This window comes from Martes martes (assembly GCF_963455335.1).
Source record: "Martes martes genome assembly, chromosome: 10".
In the NCBI taxonomy this organism is placed as follows: Eukaryota; Metazoa; Chordata; class Mammalia; order Carnivora; family Mustelidae; genus Martes; species Martes martes.
This window is the reverse complement of record NC_137898.1, coordinates 58331473-58352616: the sequence shown is the minus strand read 5'-3', so window position 1 is coordinate 58352616 and position 21144 is coordinate 58331473. Positions and strand designations below refer to the sequence as shown.

Here is a 21144-nt window from a genome sequence, read left to right as displayed (position 1 = left end):
CGGATGTCAGTCGGACACGAATGGCTCTTCCCGCACCTCTCCCGGGGCTCCCATCCCATTTGGAAGCCACAGTTTGCACAGCAGCGCTCACTTAAATGGCACAGACCTTACGTTAGCACAGCACCTGGCTCAGATGGAGAAGGCTCCCTGGAGAGGGGTTAAGAAGAGAGAGGAAGCCTTCTTCACCATGGGTCATAGTGACCACTGGAAGCATTAAGAGACTCAGATCCAGGCCTCACTTTTCTTCTCTGTAAAATGGAAATTGAAGTGTTTGTTGTTTCCTCCTTGTGATCCCAGAAAGACCAACAATTAATTGATTCAATCAGCAAGCATTATACCACCTCTGGGCTAGTCCCTCAGGAAATGGAGCTCCTAGCACCTGCTGCCATAGATTACACACTATGGGCACGCCTGGGCACACCCTCCTCCAGGCCACAAAGGCACAGGTGGATGAAACCCCTTGCACTGCCCCTCATTGAGCCCCAGTCTTCTATGTAAAATGGAGCTAGTACCTACTGCTCAGGACTAGCACAAGGATGAAAGAGATATCTGTCCCATACCACTACAGCTGCCACTGCTACTGGGACTACTGTGGTTTGTACTTTTCTGATTATCCTGCTTGTACAGAGTGCCTTCATAACCCTGGACTCATTTCATCTACATGGGGCCGGGCTTGGCATGTGTCTGACTATTCCTGTTTTATTTTATTTTATTTTTTTTAAAAGATTTTATTTATTTGCCAGAGAGAGAGAGTACACACAAGCAGGCAGAGAGGCAGGCAGAGGCAGCGAGAGAAGCAGGCTCCCTGCTGAGCAAGGAACCCGATGCGGGACTCGATCCCAGGACCCTGGGATCATGACCTGAGCCGAAGGCAGCGGCTTAACCAACTGAGCCACCCAGACGTCCCTGACTATTCCTATTTCAAAACTGAAGAAACCAAGGCTCTACAGGAATCCATATTTTATTCAAAGCCACTCAGCTGGAAAGTGGCAGAGCCAGGACTCTACACTTGATCCTGTAACTCCTACCCTGTCTACTGTAACACCCTGTAGGTGACGTGGGCCAGAGAATAAAGACCCCAGGAGGTTTTGTTTTTGTTTTTGTTTTAAGATTTTATTCATTCAATTTGAGAGAGAGCGAGAGCGCACAAGCCAGGGGGAGGGACAGACCCCCACTGAGCAGGGAATCCAACATGGGGCTCCATCCCAGGACCCTGAGATCAAGACCCAAGCTGAAGGCAGATGCTCAACCTACTGAAGAGATGCTCAACTCCCCCAGACCCTGGGAGTTAATGGAGTAGAGGTGGGGTCGTGGAGTTAATCAAAAAGTTCGCTGCCTTTGAGTTTGAAGATGGTCTGGTAGTGGTGGACACAGCCAGGAGAAGGCATTCTCCTAAGGGGAAGAACACAGAAAGGAGGCACTGGTGCTGGCCCAGTCTGTGGAGAGGCAGCCAGGCCAGTGCAAGCTTGCAGAGATGGGACAGGCGAAGGAAGGGGCTGAGCTGCCTGCTCAGGGGACCCTGATACCATCTCGAACCCAGAGAGTTGTGGTCAGGAGACAGTTGGAGGACAGGGGCTCCTGAGGCCATGTATCAAAGGCTGAATGAGCCAGACTGGAAGGCTACAGAAAGACAAGTTTTCTGGCTGAGGCTAGGGTATGAGGAGGTGCTGTGGCCGGGAAGACTGACTCCTTTCTTTAAACTCCTGAAGCATTAGTTCAGGCTCGAGAGTTAGCCAGAGCTATGGGTAAAGCCCAGGGCCTTCATTTATTCATTTATTTACCTGAGCAGGTTATCTAACTTCTCTGCACATATTTCCTCATCTATAAGAAGGGAATCAAGGAGCACCTGGCTGGCTCAATCGGAAGAGCACACAGCTCTTGATCCTCAGAGTCGTGAGTTCGAGCCCCACGTTGGGTGTTGAGATTACTAAAAAATAAACTTAATAAAAGGGGGGGATAAAATTCCCTGTCCTGCCTGCTTTGTAGATTCATAATGAGGCTCAAATTAAGTTATGTCTGTGGAAGTTTTTGATAGACTGAAAAGTGCTAGCAGAAGAAGTTGCTACATTTGCTGGTCCACAGTAAGAACATCAGCACCTATGGCCACGTCTCCAGCAGCCCTTCAGAGTCTCTGCCCCAGCCTGACAGAACCCTCAAGGCTCCCAGCCGTGGTCATCAGCCACCCGGCCAGCCAAACACCCTGGGGGCCCGCCTTCCTCAGTCTTTCCTAGCTGCTTCCATTTTTCATTCTGTCGGACTCCATCTGCTTGGTCGTTTTTCTCTTCAGATATTATTAGAAATATCCAGAGTTGTAATTGTTTAATGGTTGGCATTTCGCCTGTTTCACAGGGGGCCAGATCAAACCCACCCCAGACTCGTGCCCTGGGTCTAGCAGAATTGGCCAGGGACAGCTGTGCAGTGGAGTCTGCCTGGCATTATAAAGGGCTCTCTCCCAGGTGCATTATTAGAAAAGAAGGGGGAAAGATGGCCGCAGGCATAATCCAATTCCTCCTTCTCCGTGGTGTTTTTGAACTGCATAGCCCAGCAGTGTGTAGCTGGGAAGCTTTTCTGAAAGAGAAATCAAGATGAGAACCTCAGGTACCTGACACCTGGGGAAATACACTTCCCCCAGGCCACCTGTCTGGGTGATGCCTGGCCACTTCTGCCTCCCCCAGATAACCCATGAAGCCTGAACCCAGTTCATGCTCAGCTTCTTTCCAACCTACATTCTCAGTTCACCCAGCTTTTGGAAGAATATGATTCCTTTCAGATGCCCCTCTCTCACCCCTGCCCCAACACACACCTACACATTGTGTCCACAGAAGTCTAGCCTTTGCCATTTATATCTCTGCCTCCCCCAAAACGCCACCCACAGGTTCTTGTTTCTCACGGGGGGCACTGCGGACTCCCATCTCAGCCAGGGTTGGACTGCCCCTCATCATCCCCAGCCTTCAGGTACCTGTGAAGCTGGTGGGTTCCTCTGAGAGCCAAGCCTTCCATAGGACTGGGTCAGCCAGTGTAGAGATGATCTGGAACCTTGCCCAAGGGAGAGGCTGGACTTGAGTGTTTTCTTAAGCCCCTCTCAGGATTCTCAGGGGATGTCTCCCAAGAGGTTGCACTTCCATTTGTTTCTGCTGAGGCCAGAGCTGGAAAGATCTTCAGGTAGCAGCATATGAGTTTGAGGTAAGAAAGGCCACAAAGGCAGGTATTTGAGACCATAATCTGACCCCACCCACAATTACTCATGTTCATTCCTGTCTCCCCATTTGTGTCATGCTGTCCACTTTTGGCCCTCCAGATCCTTCCCAGCCTCCACAGTCCCTCATCAGTCCCACTTCTTCCAGAAAGCCTTTCCTGACCTCCGCAGCTACTTCTCTGGAACCCAGCCATATAGATCGTAGCACACAGTATAGCATTTATGATCTTTGTACCTCAGGACTGGCCAGTACTTTCCCCCAAGACCATCAGCTCTTTCTCAGTTGACTTGTTTTCCAGGTCTTGTCTTCTGGCTTATATCCCTTTGTTAATCTCCCCCTGACACTCTTGAGAACCAGACCAGCCTGACATTACACAGTGCTCTATCCCCTTCCTGCCTCTGACTGCCATGTTCCCATTCATGTTTAAAGCAACTCTATATGAGCAAAAAGAAGAAATATTTAGAGAGAGAAGAGACTCTACTCTCAACTAGTAATCTACTAGTTGTATGACTGGGGCAAGTCTCTTTATCTCTTGCCTCAGTTTCCCGTTTAGTATAATAGAATTGAGAATAAGACTTTTGCTCTCAGGGTGTTTGTGTGGGTCTTGAGTAATAAAAAATGTTGACAGTTTTTCCAGTTGTGTGCAGCAGATAGCATGTTCAATAAATGGTTTTTCTTCTAGTGGTTCTGCCTCATTCCTCCCCCTGCTCTTCCACTTGAGTGATGCCTCTGAGCCCGATTCTCCCACTCTGTCGTTAGGCACTTAATTTCCTCACCTTGAATGCACAGCTCTTGGTTATATACTTCCTCCTGAAGAGGAGCGGTCAGGTCTGTCTCGAGCAGAGCTGAACTCTCAGGGAACTATAGTACATGTCTGTCTCACTCCCCAGCCACTGCTCCTCACTAGAGGCCATGGTTAATGGCAGTGCTAACCGAGTGGCTCACCCGTCTGTGCCCTGAGCTCTACACTACCCTTGACTGGATTCCAGAAAGTACATTTGGCTATACTTTCAGACAGCAGACTAGATCTTGGTTTCCCCAAATGGGAAAGAGTCCAGAGCTCACACCCCGGATCCCTCAGGGCCTGCCATGGGCTTCTGTCTCTTTCATTTGCATAGGAGGCAGGCTCATTCTCTCACCAATGGTGAGTAGATGGGTAACCAGCCATCTAAGAGCTAAAGTTCCTCTCGAATTCTCCTTCACCAGCCCCCTACCCCTCCATTCACCATCCACCCGCCTTTCAGTTTCCCTGGCAACGCTGAGTGCTCATCCTGGAAAACTTTATCCGAAATCTGCTCTGGGCAGCTTTCCAAATCCATGCTAACCTGATTAGGTGTCTCTAGGGGCCTTGCCAGCTAATCAGATTAGGCAGCACTAATGGTAGTGAGGACTTTGAGTGGGCGCAGAGCAGTAAAACATATTGTATACTTAGTGATAATTATCCTGCCTTTTGTGTCATTGATTTATCTGCCTCTCTCCCTGCCACCCCCCCCAATCTTGTGTGTTTGGCCCTAGCGATCCGGAGGAAGGAGAATGGCTGGTACGACGAAGAACACCCTCTGGTCTTCCTCTTTTTGGGATCATCTGGAATAGGTAACTGGGAGCAGATTGGAAAGTGGGGGAGGAGAGCTGGGGGAACCCTAGCTGCTATGGGCCAGAGTCACACAATCCACTTCTGTACAACTCCAGCTCTGAAAACACCGCCTCCAAATTACAGAGCCAGCAAGAGGATCATCTGTCACATTAGGTTAGGAACAGCTGGAATTATGTCCCTCTCACTCGAAGCTGTGGTGTAGGGCCTAAGTCACCTGGCCCTTTGGGGTCTGTTAGCCCTGGTCCGGCCACTCTGCATCCCCAACGCTGCCCTTTGGGAATAGTTAAACCACCTCCACTGCCTAGCACACCAACCTTATTTAGTACAGCTTGGGGCATAACCTTCTAGGAAGCAAAAGAAAGCCCATGATGTGGCCAACACAGTGTGGGGTGCATCGCAAAATTGGTTTTAGTCAGATGGGTTGGGTATTTTTCTGGCCAGTTGGGCTGGATTATCTGAGGTATTCTCACGTCCTCACTCTTCACCCTCACAGAGCCCCCCCACCTGTACCACCCCCTCCCATCATTGTCCTGATGGCAAGTTTTCATGCATTTGTTGTCTCTTCTTTCCCTCTTAGCATCTTCAAGGACCTAGCACTCCCCAGATTAGGTTACCACCACCTCACCATGATACTGTAGAACTTGATTTCCTTTGCTAGGCAATGACTTCCAAAGATTTGGCCATCATACCAAAAGGCCCTTCAGAGCCACCACTTGGTATTGTCATTTCTTCTTTATGTTACGAAGAAAGGCTATGAGGCCAAGGAGAAGTAGTCTTTATCCACCCCCACCACTCATTTCAGCCTCAGTTCAGCCTTTGGCTCTGGGGCCTGGCTGGATGGCAAGACCGTGAGTGTTTAAAGAGATTCAGTGCAGTGACCAGGAATCAGAATGCTCCTGTCAGAGGCAAGGTTTGCACTGGGCTTTGAAGGACAAATTGGCTTTGGATTATAAAAGTCCACCTCCTATTCTTAGGATGCTGCTGTAGAAAAAAAGTCTCAATCTCTATCCACAGAAAAATCAAGATGCAGTGTATACTTTGATTCTGATTCCAGCTCCACCTTTAATTCTCCCTCGAGTGACTGGAAGAGTCACCGACCCTCCATGAGCCCATCCGTAAAACATTATTTCCAATGTCCATCCATTTCTAATAGTCTTTCATTCCAGAAGACAAGTCATTTAGTCCTAACTCAACACCTCTCCCTTCCTTCTTATTAGGAAAGACAGAGCTGGCCAAGCAGACAGCCAAATATATGCACAAAGATGCCAAAAAGGTAAGGGCTGGGATGTCGGCCTGATGTGCAGGCCATGGAGACCTCACCACTACTGCTAGCCCCCAAAATTCTAGGCTCCCTGAATCTGGCAATAGTGAATCAAAAAGATGGACCCTGGCCCAGAAAGCAGGCCTCAGTCTGACCCCAACTTGGCCACCGGTTGTTCCAGGAATTTGGGCAAGTTATCCAACCTCCTTGTATCTCAGTTTATTCATCTGTGAAACAGTGAAAATAATCCTTGCCCTGTCTGACTGCTAGGGCATTTAGGAGAACCCAATAAGATTCATCATGCATTTTCAGGCATCTACTCTGACCGGGTATTGTATAGATCCTGATAACTCAGCATTTAGGACATACTCCCTGCCCTGAGGAACTCGGGCTAGAGAGGGAAACAGGTTTAGAAAGATATTATTACTATCTAGTACATCAAGGCCATGCTAGAGAGTGTCTTGGGGCCTATAGAAGAAAACAAGTAGGAATGAGAAGATACCGTATTGCTTCTCTCCATTGTATATGAGCTTTTAAACATTTCTCTGGCCCTAAGCTGTGGGGTGGTCATAGACCCTTTTCCCCATGACTTCAGAGCCTTTGGACCTCACCAAAATAGAAGACTATCCCTATATTTATTCAGACTCGGGCCCTCAAAGCCTTCTTAGTTTTACATTCTAGGCTGAATGGAAACGTTTTCCTACAGAGAGAGATGTCAGAACCATCCTTGGAGATTGCAGAAACATTTCAACTAAAGCCAGACATTCTTCCACCAGCCTTCCCCTATGGAGGCTAAGGTACCCCTGCTCACCACCTGAGGTTGCCCGTGACCTCAGATGCCCTTGCCTAATTTCTGTGGAAGGCCTCCCCAGCTGAGGCATTGAGAAATTACTCAGGCCCCTGTCAGCCAAAATTGCACTAACAGCAGAGTCCTAGCCACCTTCCATCCTGCTTCTGTCCTCACTGCCCCTTTGCCTCCTCCCCGAGGGCCTGTTAGCCATGGCAACATCCCCAGCCCCCTTCTGCCTAATAACTGGCTATAGGCTCTGGAGCCTCCCTGGCTCTGCCTGTAGCTGTGCTCTGCCTCAACCAAGCCCAGAGCAGACCTTCTTGACAGGCAGTAGGCAAGAACAGCATATTAGCATGCTGCAACTGAAATAGCATTTTTAAGACAATTCATCAGGTTGGCAGCGATTGAAACAATTAGCACTCTGGAAAGAGCCATAAACTAGCAAGACTATTAGGGAAGATACAGTTACGGGCAGGAACCACCTGATTAGGGATGAAGAATTCTGAGTGGTTTAATTTTAATACTGTCAGAAAGGTTAATATTTAATTACAAATTATAATCTCCTTATCCAAGCTGTCTTAATATGTCTTCATACACAGTAGAAGAAGAAGGGAAGCATCGGCTGACTTGCTGGTGTAGAAAGGAGATGGGCTTGCTAAGAGACTGATGATGCAGGTCGTTTTCAGTCAGCGCATCTGAACGAGGGGCCGACTGACACCAGGGCAAGGGCTCCTGAAAGCACGGGGACAGCGTCCTACAGTACACCATCACCCCTCAGAGGCTGGGCACTCAAGGCCCTGGAGCCGGCCATGCCTCAGCACAGGCTCCAGTTCTTCTTTCTACTGGCCGTAGGCAGGTTGCTTGACCCCTCCCCACAGCGAGATACTAAATCACAGTGAGCTCAGGCTCTAGCACACTAATCAGTGCCTGAGCCCTGATCTCATGTTTATTCATCACCTCATATTTTCCATGGTACCACCCCATCAACCTCTTGTTCAACCCCATGAGGAAGATAACATAGATGCTGATTTAGAGCCACTTTTCAGATGGGAAGACCCAGACCCTATAGCATGTAGGGGCCCGTCCAAGGTCAGTTGCAAGGGGAAGATAAAATCAGAATCCAAGTCTCTCAACTCTCCTTTCAGTGCCATTGTTCCTAGCTGTAGTAGGCAGCTAGATTGTAAACTTGTCAGTCTGTTCCCGTGTCAAATAGGGAGATGTGAGGCATGAGAAACCCAGTACAGCCATCTGTGTATTTAATATTTAAATCCTAGTTGGTGCATCTATAAAACTCCTCTTGTACCAACTCCGTTCAGAGTCTTTGTTTAGCACAGGCATTTTCTGGCCATGTAACAGGCAGGCATGAAACCTGCCTTCAAAACCTGAGAGTCCTGGACTGTACCTGATGCCAGCAGGACCCAAGGAAAGGTATACAGGAAGGGCCATGTCACAGGAGCTGGAGAGGACCTGGGCAGTAGGGCCGGCTCAGTGACATGTACACTAGCTGGGGACTTGGCTTGGTTTTAAGTTCTGGCTTTCTGATCCTTAGTGGCCTTGTTTGTAAAAAGTCACGAATGCCTGTAGACCTGGCTGCCTCACAAGGTCTTGTTCAGACATTTGTATAATTTCTTTTTCAGATCTTTGGCTTATTTTTTTCTCTCATTAGCCTCTGCTCTTTGTCCCAAATTTGAGCAATTTTGTTAGCTTCCGTTATTAGGGTTAATAATCCTTGCAAAAGCACTTTAGTGCTTAGGGGCTCTGTGGTCTTCTCCTGAGGTAGGATAGTAGTGCCCGGAAGATGGCAGTTAGCGTGGCACTGTGACGAGGGTCTGAGTCCCCTGCCTGGCTTCAAATCCCAACTCTCAACTGTTCCAGAACTGGCTGGGATCTGTGTTCCCATCTGTTTTCTCATCTGTAAAATGGGTTCAATTATGGTGCCCATCTCATTGGATTATTATGAAAGTTAAATGAGACCATGTAAACAGCTAAACACTGTTAGCACATAGTAAGCGATCGGTACATATTGGATATTACTATCATAATTGTTGCCTCACTTCTAGATAACCCTAAGCTAAGATCATGTGAAACCAAAAATATTCCACGCAAGCAAATCAAGCCTGGAAACTTGTTCAGAGTTACTCAGCAAATCAGTAGAAGTAGGACAAGAACCCACAACACTTGACCTAAGTGATCATTAGAGTATATACTTCTGGTATCCTGGGACACTTGACATCCGGGCACAAAGCTCAGAACTTAGAAATGAAGACTGCCAAGCACTGATTGACAGAGCAGGAAATATGAGGCAGTAGAGTTTAGTGGCTAAGAGCACAGACTTGGAGCTAAATTGTCACACCTGAATGACCTTGGGCATGTTACTTTAATCTGTGACTCAGTTTTCTCATCTGGAGGGTGGAAATGATAATAATACTTAGCTCATAGACTTGTACATGTTCTGAGCCCTGTGTTGTTTGTTTAGAACATTGCCAGGAACTTAAGAAGCATCCAGAACTGTCAGCTGTTATCATTAGGTACCCATCTCATGGTTTTCAGTGCATTGCTCCCTCTGGGAAGCACTTGAGCTTCCTCATGTCCATCCTCCCATTCTTCCACAAGCCTTGGCTGAGCTACCTAGGACTCTCTGGAAATGCTTGCTGGCTGATGCCCCATGTTCTCTGAGAGCAGTGATCACCTCCATGTAGCCTTGATAGTTCTCCAGACCCTTATCTATCGCTTGGATTAGGTGCTCTCAGGCCCTTGGTGAGAAAGGGAGAGGAAACAGGAGCCTGTGTTCCACAGAAGGGAACTGCAGCTCCAAAAGAAGAGGCAGCATGCCCAGCGCCACAGAGACAGTGGCCAACCTAGGACTGGAAGCCATGTCCCTGCCAGAGCACTTCTGCTGCCCTGTACTGCGGATACAGAGTGACAGGATGCAGAAAAACTACAGTTCTGACCAGCAGCATGCTAGAATGTGGCCTAGATTTCAGACATAGATAGCTACCTCCCTCTAGGGTCTTGGTGCCCTGTCATCCCCAGCTGTTGGACGAAGTGTATTCAGTGAGTGCACTTTCTGCGGTGGAAATGTGTGCCAGCGGGAGAGGAGCCTGGGGAACCCCGGTTTGGGTGGAGGGACAGGGCACGTGTAACTATAAGTCCCTAAATTCGTCATAAAAAAGAGTGAACACTCTGCCTGCGTTAACTGGCGAACTTCCCACCACACACACACACCCTTTCCCTGGGGTTTAATCATGGTTGAACCTCACCCTAGAGGGCCAGTTCCCAGCAGATCACTCCTAGGCTCAGTGGTGGAGAAGGATGGGCTACAAGCTGCCTTATGTATAGCTTTTAAGTGAAATGAAGAAATGTAAATAAATTAAAAGATTTCTTAGCACAAAAGAGAAGTAATATAAAACAGAGGCATGTGCCCACAAAAGCTGCAAAGTTGAGGGCACCATGGAGCTGGCTGGGTGCTCGCTGCACCCTTCCTTCCCCGCATGGCCCACACAGACTGTAGCTGACTCTACCCATGTCTACCTGCCCCACTTGACGGCTTCTTCTCAAGGATGGAGACCAAGACTTGTTCGCTGCTGTAGCTTCAGCACACACAGGATGCCCTCAGGAAATATGGGTGGCTGATGTGGTAATCAGACCAGTAGAAGCCTAAAAAGAGACATTCTGAGCCAGATTTAGAAAGGCCGGGACATGACTTGGGTTTATTAAGGTAGGGAATGAGGGAACCATGTGGGAGATGAGTGGACAGAAAAGGAGGCAAGGAGCCAAAAAAATAGAATGGGATAGAAGATCTTGCATTGGTGTGGTCTGAAAGCCTAGGGGATATTTGAGATGCTCTCCTCCTTAACCCTCTCCCTCTACCTTCCTGCCTCCAAATGGACTCCTGCTTGTTTCCACATAGGGCTTCATCAGGCTGGACATGTCTGAGTTCCAAGAGCGGCATGAGGTAAGTGAGAGTCCTCACTGAAGTATGGTATGGAGGGCCTGTGAGTCAACATCACTCTGCATGGGTATTTTATTGGGACTTGTCATTTGGACCTGAGATAACTCCAGCAGCCTTGGGATTCATCCTTTGGGGGCATACATGTGCAAGAGGGTCACCGATCTGTTTTGCATAGGACTTGCTCTGAAAAAGAAACCTAGAGAAGATCTGTAGACTCTTCCATTGTGGCAGGGTTCCTACCACCCCAGAAGAAAAGTCTGACTGTCCTTGTTGAGATAGGCAGTGTTAATAATGAATGAAGCCATTTTCCTGTGCATGTCCGTATCAGAAACTAAAGGTATAGAAAGACCTTTCCAATATGTTTCCTTCCTTCCTCCAGGTGGCCAAGTTTATCGGGTCCCCACCAGGCTACATTGGCCACGAGGAGGGCGGCCAGCTGACCAAGAAGCTGAAGCAGTGTCCCAATGCTGTGGTGCTCTTCGACGAGGTGGACAAGGCCCATCCAGACGTGCTCACCATCATGCTGCAGCTATTTGATGAGGTGAAAGTCACTTTGGGCTGGGATGGAGTAGGGGACATCTCGGGACATAGGGACCTATGAACAATAAGAATCAAGGACCCAGAGGCCTGTCTGACCCTTCCTTCACTTGCCGCTTCCACATGTGTACATTCAGTCACCTAGCAGATGTGGCTTTGCCCCTTTTCTGGACCAGGGCCCATGCTGGGCACTTTAGGACAGACCAGCACTACCCAAGAATTGAAATTCTGTGGCTACCCAGGCTGCCTTCTGGAGAGACACAGAGCAGAGGTGCCAGGACAGACCTCAACTTTTAGTTTCAACTCTACACCATCTCTAAGCATCAGGGGCCTCATGTGACAAACAGGCTGAATCCAAGATAATCTCCAAGAAACTTTCTGGCTCATGGAGCCCTTTTCTTGTCACAAGCCCTTTTCAGGCTTGTCCCAAACTTGACCTCCTCCTACTGGTGGGGTGAGCCCTAAATGAGAAAAACTCTCTTCTCTTTCAGCACATTCTGTGTACTAGGCTAAAGATGTTATTGCTAACCATCATAACAGCAGGCAGAGTAGAAACTCTTTTTATAGAAGAAACTGAGGTTCAGAGAGGTTATAAATGTCGTGCCTATGGCATCGAGCCACTGTGCAGAGGAACCATGTTTGGGCCACAGATATGTTTGATTCTGGAGTCCCAGTTCTCCCTCTCTGTACCACTCCTTACCTCAAGCAGAGAAGAGAGACTTATGAACATAGGAAGGGTTGACCTCCTTTAGGGGCCCTGTGGAACTGGGCATGAGGCTTCTCTTCTATATTAGCCAACACGTGTCCAGAGGGAGTCCAGCCTGCCTTTCCACTTAGCTCCCTGCAGCCCAGGGACAACAGGAAAGTGTTTTGCTTCCCATGTTGCAAGTGTACTCAAAGGGCAGGAAGGCACTTCTGGACCAAATAGCACACCAGGTGCCAAGCCAGGAAGACCCAGATCCAGATATACTCACAGCTGCCCATCACCTTCCCCACCTGGCCCAGCATCCTTGTCCCTGCCCCAGTTTTACTGCTATCTTCCTAGCTCCCCAAGTCTACCCTGTCCCCTGACCAGCCGCTGAGGAATGAAGGCTAGTCCTTCCAAAGTTTCATATTCAGTTACTCATACCTGTGCTCTGAGACCTCCCACCTCGTTCCATTCTCTTGATGGGATTCAAGCTATGGACCAGGCTATGGACAGCTATGGACCAGGCCCAGTCCTGATCTCTGGGAGCTCCCTGCATAGTAGATGGTTGGAAAGGAGACATAATAATAGTTGATATTTTTTACTTTATGTGCCAAGCACTGTTCTAAAACATTTACTTATATCAATTCATCGAGTCCTCCCACCATCCCTATGAAGGTGGTTATTATTACTGCCTCCGTAATTACTGAAGTAAAGTGAGAGAAGTGATTGGCCTATGGGCATGCAGCTGGGAAGAGGGAGTCCAGGATGGGAGCCCAGGTGGTCCAGTTCAGAGCCTGCAGCTTCAGTAATAACCACCATGCAGCCAGGGCCAGAAGAGAGAGGTAGATCTGCAGGGAAGCCTTCACGGGAAGGAAGGGCCCAGCTCAGAGGGCATGGGCACTGCAGCTTCTGCCATCTCTGTAGATGGCATCTCTGATGGCTTTCTTGGCCCAGAAGAGGGGAGGCAGCTACTGACTGAGATACAACAAGTGCTACTTCCAAGTTGTTACCACCTCCATATGTAAGCCCTGTACCCCTCCCCTGCTGTCACTCCACTGACTACCTTCTAGGAGTTGATAATAATTCCTTCCCACTACCATCTCTAAAGTTTATGCCCTTGGTTCCATTGACCAAAGCTGCCATTCAAGATTACTTAGATTTATGCTTATAGGCTTCTTATGGACAGGGATCTTGTCTTACTCACTCCAACCACTCCCAGAGCCCACAGAGTCAAGGGAAATGCTCTGCTGAGTAACTTAATTCAACAGTAATTCAGCATACCCTCCCAGGATAACTAAGGAGGTTCTGGGTGAACAGTGGAGAAGGGCTGACAGCAGACACCTATTATGCAGAAGCACAGGGGCACGGGGCATCCTGGTCTGTCCAGGGAACTCTAACTGCTCAGCACCACTAGACCGCAAAATGAAAGTGAGAGCAGAACAGTAGATGTGAGGGGTAAGGTTGGCAGGGACCAGTTATGATCCCAGGTGAAGGAATGTGGGTTTTAGATCAAAAGGAGCCTTTAAAAGCTTTAAGTAAGAATGAAACATGGCCACATTCTCACTTTATAAAGATCCTATCGGCAACCATGATAGAATGGACTGGAAAGAAGAGGGGGAGCAGCGAGGAGGCTGGTGAAGCATCCAGGCTAGATTTGGGGACGCCTGCTCTGAAGCAGGGCTGTAGGCTGGCCAGAAATCCCAGAAGGCCAACTGTGCAGGACTCAGAGATTGAATGTGAGGGGAGGCAGAGGAGCCAGGGGTGGTCAGCTACAGGACTCTGGCCTGGGTGGCTGGACAGCTGCTGCTGCCTTCAGCTGAGGCAGGGAACCCATGAGGACAAGCAGCAGATTGGCGAGGAAGATGAGTTGAGGTTTGAAATTGCTAAAAATGAGATACCTGAGGGACAACCAGGTGGAGGTGTCCAAGAGGCTGGTCATCAGTTGGAGAAGTCTAGAGCATAGGACAGATCTGGACTGGAAGCAGAGATTGAGGAATGTCAGCACAGGTAGAGTAAGAAGCCTCAGGAAAGGATGAGCTCTCTCAGCTAGGGGCTATATGGTATGCAGAGAAGAAGGGAGAGCTAATAACAGAGTCTTGTGACCTATCAGGAAAGTCAAAGAGGGAATGTGGTTCAGTGTGGGGTGGACGGGACACACAATACACAGTCTCTGCCTCAGTGTTCATGAAAGAGTTGGGAAGACTAACAGCAAAAAGCACTTCACCCCACTGTGATATGTGCTGCACTAGGATAAGTGGCAAGTGCTGGGAGTTGTAAGAGCTCCTGCTCCAGTCTGGGGGTGTGAAGGAAGCCCCCCATTCCCAACCAGCTCAGTTCTCCCAAGTCTGGTCAGGAGCCCTGATGCTCTCAGCAAAACACCAAGTGGAACTAATGACCCCAGAGCTTGCCGTGCAGGGCAGAAGTCTCAGGAGAACACTGCCCCTGCAGAGCCTGCTTCTGCTCCTCCCTCAAGGACAGAAGCAGTGGGAAAACAGCCCCTATAACCCTGGGGTAGCATTCACACCCAGTCATTGCTGGGGTGGAACAGTGACAGCTCCCTTTTTGGAGAGGACTCTTTGGCAGTCCTTATTGCCAAGGTCTCTGAGGAGGAGGAGGAGACACGAACACTGTGAAAGTCACGCTTTGGGTCGTCATACACCATGTCTGCTACCCTCACCCACCTGGGACCCATCCCTGTCCCAGTTAAAAAAAAAAGCAGGACTTTGATCCTGGGGTGGAATTGCCACTGGTTACTGTTCTGGCCAGTGTAGCAGTATGTGTACTCCGTCCTCGGGGTTGAGCCCTGCCAAGTGACCCGTGCATACATTTGGACACATCACACACACACACACACACACACACACACACACACACACACACACACACCGCGACCAGGTACCTAGAACTAGAATTGCCCTCGGTAGATTCTGTTGCTCTGTTACTCATGATCAGGGAAGCCAGTGGCAAAAACTCAAGAACATCCACTTGCACTCTCTCTCAAATTGAACAAATCTAAGAAGCCTGTGCCAAGGACCAGTATAAAGCAAGGCTAAAAAGCAGGTACCATGCCCAGCGTGGAGTAGGTACTAAGTTAATGCACATCCTTCCTTTTTTGCTTCGGGGGCCAGGGCTGGTCTGCCATTGCTTTGGCTTTAGAAGCAAGGACTGAGCCTGAGTGAGGTCCATACCACCAGGGAAAGGGAAATGCTTAGAGGACTAGCTTCCACCTGAGGCTGGGGCAGGCAGGAGCCAACAGGTTGAGGTCAGTGACATGTCCCCAGGACCATGTTCTCTGGCCTGTCAGGTCCTGTGCTTGGTGGGAGAGTGCAGTAGGGCACAGAGAACATGAAACACAGCACCTGGGTGCAAGAAGTGCCCCGCCGGTGTCCACTGTTGTTCCCCCAGCTATTCCACTCACCGAGGCCCTGACCGCTGCTTGTGTCATAAATAACTGTAAAGTACTGCAGTTCAGTGATACAGCATTGTTTGCTGAGTCAGTGGGAGCTTCTTGCCCTTGAACTGCGTGGCCCCAGATAGCTATACTTCTGTTGTTCTGTCTCCTCTCTCTTTCCTCAGTGCATCTGTCTCCAGTACAGATGGTTTCTTTCATCTGTGTCCTTTCTAGAAAGAGCTAAATATTCCAAGGCCCCTTCCCACATTGGTTAAAGGAGGAGCCTTATTTTCTGTCCCTGTCGGCCAGGCCAGGCTTTAAGTTGCACAGATTATACCTGTTTCATTCGTCTCGTTCATTTTGATACAACAAATACCAACAAATAGGTATTATATTACATGTCTGCTGTCTAATCACAGTTCAGAACATTTGCACAGCTTGGCTAACCAAGGATTTTTCACCAACATGACCATATTAGTCTTCACAATGGCCACATAAAATACCCTCCTCTGAGCTCCTACAGTGACCCCTTATAATAGTTAACTCACCGGGCTTCCCCCTTATAATACTTAACTCACTGAATTGTCATTGCTGGTTTCTTGGGTGTCTTTTGTGTGTTTTTTTTGTTTTTGTTTTTTTTTAAAACAAGAAGCATGTCAAAGGTTCAGTGAGGCCCCAGTGCCCAACATAGAGCCTGGCCCAAATTGGGCCTCTAAAAAAGTATATTGCATGGATGCAGGTTTAATCGAGCTAACTTTTGGGGTGCCAGAGATGAATCAGGGGCCCTGATGGATGACAAAGAGAGCTTCAGTCTTGATTGCAGACACTATCAGCAGGTGGAATGGTTGCAGCCCAGGACAGTGAGAACCAGCAGGAGTGAGCAGCTGGGGGTTCTGGAGAGACCTCCCGGAAGAGGTGCCCAAGCTTAGCTCTTCCTGACTGTGCAGTCACTGTTCTTTCCCAGGGCCGGCTGACAGATGGAAAAGGGAAGACCATCGACTGCAAGGACGCCATCTTCATCATGACCTCCAATGTGGCCAGCGATGAGATTGCACAGCACGCACTGCAGCTGAGACAGGAAGCTTTGGAGATGAGCCGTAACCGTATCGCAGAAAATCTTGGTATGGCACACAGCCTGAGCCGTCTGGGCAGGTGGGCAAGTGCCCAGACCACCAGCACATCTCCTAGGGGCAAGGATGAGATCAGCCAGGAGGCCACATCTGTCACCTTTCTATTTGCAAATGAACCTTCCAACCCTTCTTCCAAGTCAGAACTCAAGTCTTGGTCCTGACTCTTGTCCCCCTCCTTCCCTCCCTCACACAACTCCTACACTAAGGAACCCCACCCAGGCTTTGTATTTGTAGCACATAGAACTGGAAGGGCCTCAGGAAGTGCCCAGTCCAATCCTCTCTTTCAAGTGGAGACCAGGCTGAGGCCTAAAGAGCCTGAGACCCTGACCAGGATCACACAGACCATTAGGGGCAGGACCAGAGCTCTTTTCGTGAATGGGAGCAAGAGCTCCCTAAATCTGGGGAGTAGGCAGTTTATGATTCTTTTTCCACAGGGGATGTCCAGATTAATGACAAGATAACCATCTCAAAGAACTTCAAGGAGAATGTGATACGCCCTATCCTGAAAGTAAGAGGTCTTTGTCCTTCCTACTGGAGTCTCCAGTGGGAATATCCCCTTAGCCATCCTTAGTCTTCCCCACCAGGGTCCAGTAATTCCCTTTACCCTTTCTGGGTCACAGAGCTCACCCACCCCTAACCTGGCCCTGCAGGCTCACTTCCGGAGGGATGAGTTTCTGGGAAGAATCAACGAGATTGTCTACTTCCTCCCCTTCTGCCACTCGGAGCTCATCCAACTTGTCAACAAGGAACTGAACTTCTGGGCCAAGAGAGTAAGAGCAGGAACTGCCCCTGGGTGGGGTTGGGTCATCTGCCCATTGGAAATCAGGAAACACTGGGTTGCGACCCTCCTAGAGGCATGGAGCACAGTGGTGTGGGCCAGTGGCCCTGGGGGATACAGTCAGTCACAGTCCCAGGCCTCAGGCCAGAGTGGTGAGAGATGGAAAGCACTGGGCCACATGCAGGCATGCTCCTATCTGACCTATCTCAGGCCAAGCAAAGGCATAACATCACGCTGCTCTGGGACCGCGAGGTGGCAGATGTGTTGGTTGACGGCTACAATGTACACTATGGTGCCCGCTCCATCAAGCATGAGGTAAGTGCAGGAGCCTGAGAGAAGTAAGGCACCTCCATACCTCCCTCCCCGGTGCCTCCGCCCCACCCTGGGCTCCCAACCTGAAATAGCCCATACGCAGAGCAGATGCCCCTTCAGAACCCAAACCAGAAGATGATCAAGTAAAACCCCGGTCCTGGAGGATAAGCCATGTGAACCCCAGCCAGGAATGAGGAACAAGTTGGGAACTTCAGAAACTGGCGTTGTTGAGTTCTTAGCCTAGTCCTGCAAGCTGTGTGTTGTTAGCCCCACTTTGCAGAGGGGGAAGCTGAAGCTCAGGTTTCTGACTTGCCCTAGCAGTAGTAAGTGAAAGAGCCTGGGCTACAGGCCACGGCATTAGCAGTGCTGACCCCTTCGCCCATCACCTACAGGTTGAGCGCCGTGTGGTGAACCAGCTGGCAGCTGCCTATGAGCAGGACCTGCTCCCGGGGGGCTGCACTCTGCGTATCACTGTGGAGGACTCAGACAAACAGCTGCTCAAGAGCCCCGAGCTGTCCTCCCCTCAGGCTGAGAAGCGCCCACCCAAGCTGCGGCTGGAGATCATTGACAAGGACAGCAAGACCCGCAAACTGGACATCCGGGCACCACTACACCCTGAGAAGGTGTGCCACAACCTCTAGCTTCTACCTACCTGCCTTTACGTGCCCTCAACATCCAATAAAGGCCCCTCGGCTGTGGCATGGCAACTGACCTATCTTCCCCTCCTGCCCTTTCCCTCCTCTCCATCCAGTCTGATGCCTGTTTACCCCTAGTAGACCCCTCCTCAGCCTCAAAGTCAAAGATAGGGATTTTGCCCTCCCTTGGACCTTTGTTATGGGCCCAAAAACTTGGTAACAGGTCTCCAAGAGAGGAGCTGCCTCCCCACCCCCTTCAAGGCAGGGAGGAGGAGGAAGAGGAGGCCCCTTATCTTTATCCTTCAGCATGATCCCCATGGCCTATAGTTTCTGGAACTTTTTCATGGTCTCAGAAAGCTCAGAAGTTTGGCAGCTAAGAACAGATCTGCCTGGGCAAAGACGGGGACCAGGCTGTGACCTGCCACCCTCTGCTGGCCTTCATGCAACTCAGTGCCCAAAATGTCTGCACAGATTGTGGAAAAAGAGTGCAGAGGCCCAGGCAGAGGTTGTGCAGTGTAGACTGTAGCTACCTCTTTCCCATACCCTAGAATTCCAAGGAGAAGGGACCCATAGAACTCTTCCCCACTCCACTGCCTTATGGTAGCTGTTCCCACTCATTGCACATTCTGGTGTCAGGCCAGACCATGTTTCTCCAGCTTTGGAACCAAGCCAGTGTAAGGCACCTCTAGGAGGAAGGCTGAGTGGGTCACTACCCTGCTCTGGTCCGGGACTGGACAACAGTACCAAATGACCAAGCAAGCTCAGCTCTATGGGGCCTCCTTCAGGAGACCAACACAGACATCGGGGAACTGTAGGAAGAGTGATAATGAGATCAGGCTGTGCCCAGGTGGCCAAGGAGTCTGCTCTGTCTATACTGCTGTCCCAGCTGAGTTAGCCTGTAATAAACCACTCCCCCATGCAGTCTGCATATTAGTCACTAAGCAGAGGGTCTGCACACCATCCCCCAAGGGCATACCATAAACCAGGCACATGTCAACCCTGGCTTAGGACACAGCGAGGCCTGGTGCATCTTTGGGCACCATCGATACTAGCCACCATTGATGACCACCCCATCACATGCAGGACCATTTTGGATCCCTCCTTTGGTGTTAGCTACTCTCTTTCAGGAAGCAGAAAATAGAGACAGGTATTAAAGTCCCTTCGGTGATGGAAGAATGCCATGACCATGTGGTGGGTATGAGGCAGTCAGAAGTCAGGACATGGGCTCCAGCAGATGCTCCAGCAATCACCGTCCAGTACGTCAAGGTTCTGTCTGCTGCTCCCTACCTCAATGACTGCTGTTCTTTTTACTACTACTACTACCACCACTCCTACTTATTTTGAAATCATTTTAGACTTACGAAAAGTTGCAAAAATAGTCGTTTTCACATATCCGTACCTCATTTCTCCTAATACTAACATCTTACAAAACTATAGTATAATTATTAAAAGCAGGAAATTAACATTGACACTGTACTAACTAATCTGTAGACATTCAGATTTTGCCATTTTCCCCGCTGGTGTCCTTTATCTGGTCCAGGGTCCAATCCAGGATCCCATGTTATATTTTGTTGTCATGTTTCCTTTGTCTCCTTCAGCCCTTGGTAGTTCCTCCATCCTTCTTTGCCTTTCATGACCTTGACACTTCTGAAATATCCAGACCAGTTATTTTATAGAATGTTCCTCAATTTGGGTTTGTCCTCTGTTTTCACATGATTAGATTGAGGGTCTGCAGTTTTGGCAGAGCTACCCCAGAAGTGATGATGTGCCCTTCTAGTGCCTTCTAGCAGGAGGTGATATTAACTTGGATCATGTGACTGTGGTGGTGTGGGTCAGGTTTCTCTACTGTAAAATAACTAATTCCCCCTTTGAAATTAATAAGAATCTTGTGAGGAGATACTTTGAAACTGTGTAAATATCTTACTTATCCTTAAACTTTTGCCTGCTAATTTTAGCATCTATCAGTGGTTTTTGCTTACAAGAATTAATGTTGTGTTGGCCTAATGATGACTTTCTGTTTACTTATTCCATCTGTACTTATTAATTGGTATTCTACTATAGGCAAGAGCTCTCTCTTTTCTCCCATATATTTATTCAACAATTTATTTATATTAGTATAAACTAATGGATATTTGTCTTATTCTGTGGGTTATAATCTAATACTTCCAGTAGTTTATTTGTTGCTCATACTGGCCCAGGTTTAGCCATTGAGAATTCTTTCAGGTTGGCTTCTGTATTGTTTTCGCATTGCCCCCATCATTTTTTAGCCCTTCCTTTCTCTCTAGCACCACAAAATGTTCCAAGCTCACTCATATTTTTCCTGTTCCAGCCCTGCATCAGCTGTTTTCCCAGATAGCTCCTGATTTCTTGCACTCAAGAACGGACACTAGGTGTATTCATTACTACTGGAGTGTCATTACTTCTAGGCCCTTTCGGCATACAGAGCTAGGAAGTAGGTGTATTCATGTTAACACACACATCTCAATGTATTGTTGTATCTATATGTATGTTATTAAAAATCATGAGTTCACACTAATACCTACAGTTCCAATCCAATATCATAGGATTTGTGACTGCTGTTGTTATACCTTACTATTCTTTTTCTCTTCTGCTGCCATCTCCTTTTCTTCTCCTTTCACTCTGTTTGGTGTTCAGATTTTCCTTAAAGGTTCTAATGCAATCAGTCAGTGACCATCATATATGGAACATTCCTATTAGATAAAGTTCTTATGCCTGTCAGTTCTTATTCAGTCAGCTGTGGCTAGGAGCAGCCGGCATATAACTCAAGACCAGATAACTTTTGTATTAGAAAACCCAATGGCCACCTTCCAGAGAGGAGAGTAGGAGATAGGGAAAACCCTCAGATTTTGAGGAACTTA

The 21144-nt window shown here is 48.7% G+C and overlaps 1 protein-coding gene across 2 annotated transcripts in view; it reads left to right on the top strand.

The window, feature by feature from the left end:
- CLPB (ClpB family mitochondrial disaggregase) overlaps window positions 1-20799 on the top strand; it is a 144568-nt gene extending 123769 nt beyond the window's left edge. For both annotated transcript variants that reach the window (XM_080815993.1, XM_080815992.1), the window contains 9 exons: window positions 4713-4790; window positions 6009-6064; window positions 10753-10797; window positions 11174-11335; window positions 16375-16531; window positions 16975-17048; window positions 17191-17310; window positions 17529-17633; window positions 18023-20799. In XM_080815993.1, the coding sequence (XP_080672119.1) occupies window positions 4713-4790; window positions 6009-6064; window positions 10753-10797; window positions 11174-11335; window positions 16375-16531; window positions 16975-17048; window positions 17191-17310; window positions 17529-17633; window positions 18023-18271 (1046 nt within the window). In that variant the 3' untranslated portion in view covers window positions 18272-20799. The remainder of the gene's footprint in view (window positions 1-4712; window positions 4791-6008; window positions 6065-10752; window positions 10798-11173; window positions 11336-16374; window positions 16532-16974; window positions 17049-17190; window positions 17311-17528; window positions 17634-18022) is intronic.
- Window positions 20800-21144: the final 345 nt, after the last annotated feature.